This window comes from Microtus pennsylvanicus, chromosome 2, assembly GCF_037038515.1.
Source record: "Microtus pennsylvanicus isolate mMicPen1 chromosome 2, mMicPen1.hap1, whole genome shotgun sequence".
In the NCBI taxonomy this organism is placed as follows: Eukaryota; Metazoa; Chordata; class Mammalia; order Rodentia; family Cricetidae; genus Microtus; species Microtus pennsylvanicus.
The window spans coordinates 29,881,039-29,890,002 of NC_134580.1; the positions used below are offsets into that span (position 1 = coordinate 29,881,039).

Sequence of the window (8,964 nt, forward strand, 5' to 3'; positions counted from 1 at the left end):
TAGCCTGGAGAAACAGCCCAGTAGTTAGGAACATGGACTCTTCTCGCAGAAGACCAGGTCTGCCTCACAGCAATCCCATGACAACATAACTTCTTGAAGTGCCGCACCTAGGGGATCTGTTGCCGTCTTATGTCTTTCCAGGTCATAGAAAGAAAATTAATCAAAGAGACTTATATCACTCTTTAAAATTATATATAGTACATGTGAGTGTACATTTAGGTGACCTCAAGTGTGTGTTTGTGTGTATACATATGTGTGTGTGTGTATATGTGTGTGTGTGTGTGTCTGTGTTTGCCCTTGAGATCGTCCACGCATGTGTTTGGATGCCCTCAGAGGGCAGAAGTGTAGGATCTCCTAAACTGGAGTCACTTGATCCGCTTGGCCTGGGTCCTGAGAACCAAACACAGGTCCTCTGCCAGAATAGTAAACCTTCTGACCTCCTGAGCCATCTCCCCACCTAGACACTCTCTGTTTTCAGGGTGTCTGTTGTCTCCTCAACTTCTCATGCATATGATTTTATTAGTATCTTGTCTCTCAATGAGTGTTCAGCTCAAGTAAGAGGATGATTCTCCTTCCCAATCAGTGGCTCGTAGCTTCTGCGACCCTTTGTTTTCTTCTCTCAGTTTCTGGGTGAATCCGGCCAACCTGACCTGTGTTATGTTCTGCTGTCCACTGCTTTGGAAGGTACTTCCTTCCCTTCCTGAGCACTACGTAGCTGGTTAGGTTGCCTGAAATATCTGTGACTCTTTTTCTCTTTGGAATGTAGGAATTCATAGTGATAAACATTCTCATTGGTGTGATTTAAACTGTTTGTTTAAAGTTCCCGTTGTGTTTCAGCGAGAACCTGGCCATGGAGGAGGTCAGAGAGACCCTCTACTGTGACAAGGAGACATTTAGCAGTATCTATCAAATGCTGACAACTCTGGGACGAGGAACTTTTGCCACAATCAAACTGGCCTTTCACATGCCCACTGTCAGCTACGTGGCTGTGAAGATTCTGGCAAATGTGAATGGGGACTGCGCCCCGAACCACAATGAGGTTGATATAATGAGATCCCTCGTTCATCCGCATATAATCAGGTTCCTTCGGGAGGTGCAGACACGGGACATGACGTATCTCATAATGGATTACGCCTCCAAAGGGGACCTCTTGCGTCAGATTCGCAAACCGGGAGGCTTACAGGAGTGCGAGGCTCGAAGGCTGTTTGGACAGGTAGTACAGGCAGTGAAGTACTGCCACGACAACTGTATCGTCCACAGGGACATTAAGGCAAATAACATCTTGATCGACGCCTCTGGAAATGCCAAGCTCTGTGATTTTGGCCTGGCAGTCAGAGTTGTCCCTGGGACAAAACTAAAGACTTTCTGCGGCACTCTGGCCTACTGTGCCCCGGAACTGTTCGGAGTGGAGCCATACGATGGCTATGCCAGCGATGTTTGGAACTTAGGCGTGCTCCTCTACTACATGGTGGCCAGGCACCTTCCGTTCCAAGCGAGCTCTTCTATGGGGTTGAAGCAGCAAATTTTGGCTGCAAACTTCAGCGTTCCTCATCATGTCCCACTTGATATTTTCAACGTAATCGTGGAAATCTTCATGATCGGCCCCAACAGGAGGCCCACCATCAGTCAAATCCTGACGCGCCCCATGATCAGGCACAGCCAGGCACGGGCATCCATCCAGAGTCTCCCAGGCACCCTGAGCCCTAGCATTGTCGGCACCATGGCAGGTGAAGAAATAATTGAGTGTCTAGAAGTCCAAAAATTTGATCAGGCGATGGCCACATACCTGAGTCTGCAACACCAGGCACCCGGGGGAGACTGCTGCCATCACCAGGTGAAACCCACAACACCCATGGAGCCAGGCCTTGCCCACCTATCCCACCTGCGCTGTCCTGTGGCTGATTCCCTCATTAGCAGCAGCCCGGACAGCAGCAAGAGTTTCTCTCCATCGAAGATCGGGTTGTGTGGCAGCCTGACGGCGAGGGCCCAGACATCCTGCTCTCTGTACCACCCTCATGGGGCAGACCACAATGAGGCTGCAAGTGATGCAGAGAAACTCTGCAGCTCGCTGGGGACGACTCTGCGTGTAACCCCCAAAGGCTCCTCCCTTGGGGACACACTGCTGACCACCAGACAGGAAGAGGCCATCAGCCATGGTCAGCCCCAGGATGCCGGGCCAGCTTCCTCCCAAAACCAGAGGCGTCACCGCTGGAAGAGGGTCAAGAAAACCCTTGTCAATGGCTTCCGACACCTATGTTGCTGCCTGCCTCCTGCAGAGAGTAACCATGCCTCCCGTGAGAACCAGGCTCCACAGTCAGGGGATCCTAGAGGCACCCACAGAACCAGGTGAGCACCTTTCTCACTTCATCTGATTTGTACTTTTCCTCCTGTCCTTTGTGATAAATGATGCCTGTGTCCACTATGGCACACTGTGAGCATAACAATCTGTCCCTTCAGAAAGACCAGGTGTCCCCTGAAGTGTGACCTCAGGCTTGTTGAGCAACAGGGGGACAGCAGAGATGCTGAGCCAAGCAGGGAGAGGTGGGGGCAAGGCCAAAGGAGGCAAAGATTCCTTGGAGGAACATGTCGGGTACTTGGGCGCTGCTGGGCAGTGCACTAAGTCTTGTGTGTTTTGAAGTCACTAAGAGTCTCCTTCCTGTGCCTTTCTCTCTGAAGCCCCGAAGAGGTCGAGCCCCAGCTCCATGGCTTCTGAGCCACGGGTTGGGGATCGGTCTGGATGAGATTCAGACAGCCACTCTGGGGACCCATGCCAGATGCCCAGGACACCATCTGGCCACAGGCCCCTCCTGCAGAGGAAGAGCTGTCCACTCCAGAGAACATCTATCTCTCCAGGTAAAATCCCAGGCAGGAAGGGTAGGCTTCCCACAGGGTCTAGCTCAGTGTGGAGGACTGAGGTGCAAAGGTGCCCTAGGCTGTCTTGTGGAACAATAGTGCCTTGCCCTCTCCCCATGCCTGCGGGAACATCAGAAGTGGTGCTCTGGGTAGTGACTGACCTTTGCCCCATTTCTTGGCAGAGAACACGGTCTTCTCCATAGGGTGAGACTTCTCTCCCCCAAGGAGAGTATTCCTAGTCAGCCTGGCCTAAGTTGGGTTGCCAGGTTGAGAATGTGTCCTGCAAGCAGCCCTGTAGGACCGACTCCTCTAGAGGGTAGGCTCCCGCAAGAACCTTTAGCAGGAATCCCCACAAGTAATTCCAGCAGGTTCCATTGCTTGAGTCCTCAGACCCAAAGCTTGGGAAAATCTGAGCTGGGGAGTGAGTGACCCCAGGGCAGCAGAGTCCCCCTCTCCACCAATTCTGCCTTCCAGCTACTCACCTCCTGCCTCTGCCTGCTTGTTCCTTCAAGGCCACCATTCTCATCAGTGACAACTAGCTCCTGCACTTAACACCATGTGCCACACCCTGAGGGACTGGTAGGTGTCAGAGTTAAACCTGAAAACCTAATGAGGGGTCAGCATCCTGCTGTGCCTCCTGCCTCCAACTTGCCTGAGTCTGCCTGAATCTGCACTGGCCAGTGAAATTCTTTAAGAAGGCTTCTGTTTTTCCCAGCCTTTTAAAGGTGAGCAGGCTTTTCCACTTCTTTTGGAGGTGGGTGGGGTGTGCTTCCGGGAAGCTGCCTCATCCATGCCACAGTCACATTGGTAAAATCTCATCTCGTGTTTTTTCTGCCTAGACCTTGCCAAACTGTGACAGCAAGAGACCCAGAGAAGACTGTGCGACTGGTGTGGTGGTCCATCTCTCCAGCTGTCTTCCTCATTAGAACCATCCTGGGTATCTTCTATATTCAAGAATGTGTCCCAGCATTCAGCGCAGGTCGTTGTGATGGCGGATACCCCGGCCTCTGGTGTCACTCTGTTCTCCTGCCCCCCCAAATTTTATGGCGATATCTTCAGACTCGGATCCCCCTCGTTTCTCCTTGGAGCGCTGCGGTTTCAAGATACAGAAGTGTGGCTTATCCGAGCCCCTCCAGACTTTGCCCCACAGTGGTGAGTGGTCACTCTCACCCCACCCACTGGGAGTATCCCCCCCACACACACACACTGGAAACTGAACCCACCCCACACTGTGAACCTAGAACTGTAGACAGCATTTCTAATAACTCGGGGAATCAGCCACATTCTGTCCAACCCAGGCTGGTTTCTTAAGTCCCAGCATCGTCTAGCCTCAGTTTCTTGAGTCTGGAACTACAAGTGGGTGTCACATGTTCTTTTGTTTTGGAGAATCATTTTTAATTTGTTTGTTTGTTTGTTTCTTTTTCATGACAGGGTTTCTCTGTAGCTTTGGAGTCTGTCCTGCTGTCCTGGAACTAGCTCTTTTAGACCAGGCTGGCCCTGAAATCACCTGCCTCCCGAGTGCTAGCACTGAAGGCGAGCACAGCCACCACTGCCTGGCTTTGTTTTGGAGAATCTTACCATCCTATGCAGCAGTTAAACTCGGATCTTTCTGCTTCTACCTCCCAATGGCAGCTACCGAGCCCAATATTATACAATGCTGGTGATGAAATCCAGGGCCCATTCATACTAGGCACAAACTCCATATCTGAGCCTCGTCCCTCGCTCGCCTGCCTTAAACATTACTTAGCCATTAACGATGGGGATTAGATTTAATGTCAGCACTCAGGAGACTGAGGCATGGAAATGGTAGGCTTCGCGGCCAGCATGAGATAGGGAATACCAAGCTAGCATCACACACAGAGGGTCTGTCTCAAGAAACAGTCAGGAGCCGGGTAAAGCCAGGTCGTGATGGTGCAGCACATGGGAGGCAAGGGCGGGTGGATCTCCGAGTTCACTCCCAGCCTGGTCTACAGAGTGCGTTCCAGGACAGCCAGGGCTACACAGAGAAGCCCTGTTTTGAAAAGCAAATATTAAAAAACGAAGCAAGCAAGCCAGGAACGGTGGCACGTGTCTGTTTTCAGTACCTGGGAGGTGATGCATGCTGATCAGGAGTTCTAGGCCTCACCCAAGCCCCACACAACAGAAGTTAGTTGAGACCAAACTCAGTGTTTAGCACCCTAGCCTAGAAAAGCTGCTTCTAGCCCCGGCCTCCCGCTTTGCAAAGGATCTAGCCAGCCTCTGCTTTCTCCCTTTCTTTCCTCAGCCGCAATGGGTGGCATGTGCCCCTCTCTGGCTCTAAGACTGTTAAGGGCAAACTGGATGGCAAGAGGTGGTGATGCAGGGTCCTTACTGGCAGCCCTCAAGCTGGAGAAGCCACCTTGCTGGCATCGTCAACAGAGGTGGGAGGAAGACTCACTTGCCTTTTGTAGAGTTCTTCAACCCTGTCCTTGTCTGTTCCCCCTCACTGCCGACTGTCTGTACCTTGTACTCATGGTCGTCTATTTTCTTTGCGAAAGCATATGACTCTTAAACCCCACAGTGGCATATCTATTGGTTCCTTCTAACGAAGAATCCTTTCTTTTTCTCTCCTCTTGTTTGGACTCCGGTTTACTGTATGTAGTCCCGGCTGCCAAGGACCGTCGATCCTCCTGCCCTCAGCCAACTGAGTGTAGGTGGTATAGGTATGTAACTTGTCTCAGTGTATTTTAGAAGTTTTACTTTTTAAATCATCTATGTAGGGATGGATATCCTTCATATTTTAATCCTTTTGCCTCTGCGTACAAATGTAGGGATTACAGGAATTCCACACCAAGCCTGGTTTTTTGGTTCTGAAAACCAAACCCATGTTTCTGCTTGGTGAGGAAGAGTTACCCTAACTGAGTCACACCTAGAACTCAGGCAGGCTAGCCTCAGACTAGGTATTTCTCTCTGTAGCTGAGAAATACCTCCTGATGGAACTGAAGATCTTACACATTGACCCTGATTTCTCTCTCCCCTCTCTTTCTCTCTTTCTCTCTCTCTCTCTCTCTCTCTCTCTCTCTCTCTCTCTCTCTCTCTCTCCCTCTCTCTCTCTCTCTTTTAGTCTTTCTAGATGACCTGTTTTTCTGACGGAGAGTCTTTAGAAGTTGCACACACAAGGGGTGTAGCTGGACGCCACTCTTCTTCTGAAGCTAGTGAGCTGTGTTCTTTGTGGGGGAGGAAGAGCAGGCTGTCCCAGTCATGTATCATCTCAGAGTCCCCAGACTCTCCCCTGTGTATCCAGGCAGCGTTGAAGGTATGTTCTGACCAGAAGCCCTCGAGTCGCCCGCAACTAACTCCCTATGCACCTGCGTGAAACAAAATGGAAGTCACCAGCCCTAACCAGCCCATGTCCCGACCTCAGGCTGATTAAACTAGGAAGATGGAGCCTCACCCCCACTGCTTGAAGGTTTAGTCACCTCACCCCTTGGGGCAATCTCCTATCCCTCACATTTAGACAGTTCTAGGGAGTTTGTGGATTTGTCTTAAAACTAGATGATAGAGCTAGGGTGAAGGTGTATGCCTATAATCCCAGGACTCTAGAGGTTTAGTCTAGTGACTAGCCATAAATTCAAGGCCAGCCTGGCCTCCATGAGGAACAGTAGGCTAGGCTTTGGTGGCTCTCTGTCTAAAACACAGAAAGTGAACAAAGGACTAATGCTCACTGTGCCTAGCATACACACTGGCTCTGGGCCTGGCTTCTTTAGCATAAAATGAAACCAGGTGGAGCATGCCGTGAATCCCGGTATTGGGGGGAAGACACAAGAGGATCAGAGAGTCAAGGCCTTCTTCCAACACAGAAAGTTGGAGGCCCGTCTAGAAGGAATGCCACTCTTTTTGAAAAACCAACAGCACCTACCCCCAAATCTTAATGCCCCAATCTGAGAAAACAGTGACATAGCAGCCCATTCCAACCACGTATTCCTTGTGAATCAAAAGATCTTTCTGACAGAGAGAAGAAATTTGGCATCCAGATGTGCAGGGCTATTTCCTGTGACTCACATCTGGAATTGTCCTGAGCCAATTGAGTTCATCCTTGTGCACAGCACTGAGGATCTGTTGGGTAAGTACTCCCTGCTGGCCCTGTGGGAGGCACTGACAGGAAGGTTTGGGGAACATGGAGATCCCCACCTGTGCCAATGAGAAAGGCAGGAAGGCTGCTGGCCCTGCCACACATCAGAAACTCTGATGTTGTGCTGCCCCCTTGTGGCACTTCTGTACCAGTTCCGTGTTAGTGAGCCTGGTTTCCTGGGGTCCCTGCTTCAATTCCTGCCACAAACTGGGGTGACTGGGTGTGCTCAGAGGTGGGGTGGGGGGAAGCTTCCACTGCTCTGTACCCATCTGACGTGATTCTATCCTTCTTTACTTCATTCCATTTCTACAGTATCCTAATAAAAGAACAAAATAGCTGTCATAGATGTTCTGTCCAGGGGTTGTCCCTGAAGAAATTTCGTAAACTACATTGCTGCTTCTTCCTGGCCCCGCTATCTATAAAGAGAAACGATTGTCACTAAGCAAGAGTGTGAAATCGACTCCCTGGGTGAGATTCAGAAGCACAAGAAGCCTGACAATGACTGTCTGTCTGTACGCTGTCTAGTTACCTTGTTTGGTATGTGTTCATGTGCAGAATCCAAGGAAAAGGACCGGCAGGCTTGCTGAAGCTGGCCACCCCGGCACCTGGAGATGGAGACAGGTGAATCTCCGTTTTTGTTCTGTTGTTGTGATTTTTTTGTTTTGGAGACAGGGTTTTTCTGTTTGGCCCTTCCTCTCTAGACCAGGCTGGCCTTGAACTCACAGAGATGTGCCAGCTTCTGACTCCTGAATGCCAGGATTGTGGGTGTGTGCCACCTTTGAGGCAGATGCATTTCCACGTCAGTGGCCTTGAGAAAGCCTGTGTTAAAACACAATGTGCCTGGCACTCGAAAGTGACATCTGACACCGAACACCTGTGCTACACACACATACCTTGAGCTTGCAAGTGTGTGTGTCTACGGACACCGCTGCACACGTACACAGTGTAAGCATATAGTGTGTGAGTGCATCTGCACACACTTAAGTCAAAATAGTGTAAGGAAACACAAGGTCGGCCTGGGGCGCTGTGGACCTTTAGTCCCAGCAGTTGGGAGGCAGAGGCAGGCAGATCTCCGTGACGTCAGCTTGATCTACAACTGCAGAACTTGCTGTCCCAGGAATCCTGGGCTACCCACAGAAGTCGGTCTATAAAAAAAACAAACAAGGTGAAGGGAAAAGAGGAAGAAGTACAAAGTTAGTTGAAGAAGCAGGTAGAAGATCTGACCTCCTCTGCAGGAGCATCCTGCTGGCCAAACCTAGGAGAACGAGACAGGACGCTGCTGCTGAGAACACTGGGTGGTCCTCTCTGGATGCTAGATGGTTTGCAGAGCCCAGCAAGCCAAGCGCTGGGGTATGTTATTACTGCTGGGTAGAATTGAGTTGGTGGGCTGACAAGGTGATCCCAGCTTTGTTAGCACTGTGGGTCACCTGGATGTTTCACCTCTCTGCAGCACAGGACTAGACGCCTCTCAGAAGCCAAGACCCTGCACTAGGGAGAAAAGAAGGCCACCTTGATCGATTCTACTGGAGCTAACCCCTGCTTCTTCCCCAATCATGGCAATATATGTTTCTATGTTGGAAATAAAATGACATTGTTAAATGATCTAGCTTTTGGTTGTTTGGATACAGGGCCTGTTGTCTGAGAAATCACATCTCTAACACACAGGAAGCAGAGAGGGAGAGTTATCTGTAAGTAAAGAGGGCAAGGCTTTAAGTTCTCTAAGCCCACCCACAGTGACATACTTCCCCTAAGAGGCTCCTGTGCCACAAGTTCCATAATCTCCCGAAACCTCACCACCAATTGGAGACCGAGCACTTACATTCATGAATTTATAGAAGACATTTCGCTTTCAAACTACCATGCCCACTGAGCTAATCCACAGGCCCCAGGGTAATCTTTAGTTCCAAGTCACCCTTTGCTACAAAATTAAGTCTCAAAAAAAAAATCCGAAAGGAAGGCTGGACATAGGGGTGCATCCATTTATTCCCAGCATTCAGGAGGCAGTGTCAGATAGCTCTCTT

The 8,964-nt window shown here is 50.3% G+C and overlaps 1 protein-coding gene across 1 annotated transcript; it reads left to right on the plus strand.

Moving 5' to 3' along the window:
- The first annotated feature begins 843 nt into the window (after nt 1-843).
- On the plus strand, nt 844-8,545 carry LOC142843390 (sperm motility kinase 2B-like). Its single transcript, XM_075960689.1, has 11 exons — nt 844-2,346; nt 2,677-2,853; nt 3,366-3,578; nt 3,693-4,005; nt 4,285-5,252; nt 5,474-5,534; nt 5,936-6,127; nt 6,824-6,934; nt 7,270-7,411; nt 7,499-7,564; nt 8,394-8,545. The coding sequence occupies exons 1-2, from the start codon at nt 851-853 to the stop codon at nt 2,711-2,713; spliced, it is 1,533 nt and encodes a 510-aa protein (XP_075816804.1). The 5' UTR covers nt 844-850; the 3' UTR covers nt 2,714-2,853; nt 3,366-3,578; nt 3,693-4,005; nt 4,285-5,252; nt 5,474-5,534; nt 5,936-6,127; nt 6,824-6,934; nt 7,270-7,411; nt 7,499-7,564; nt 8,394-8,545.
- Nucleotides 8,546-8,964: the final 419 nt, after the last annotated feature.

Excerpts from the sequence above, each read along its gene's own strand:
- LOC142843390 (XM_075960689.1), top strand. The coding sequence starts at position 851 with ATGGAGGAGGTCAGAGAGACCCTCTACTGTGACAAGGAGACATTTAGC. Across the intron at positions 2,347-2,676 it reads AGAGGCACCCACAGAACCAG|CCCCGAAGAGGTCGAGCCCC; the intron begins GTGAGCACCTTT and ends TTCTCTCTGAAG.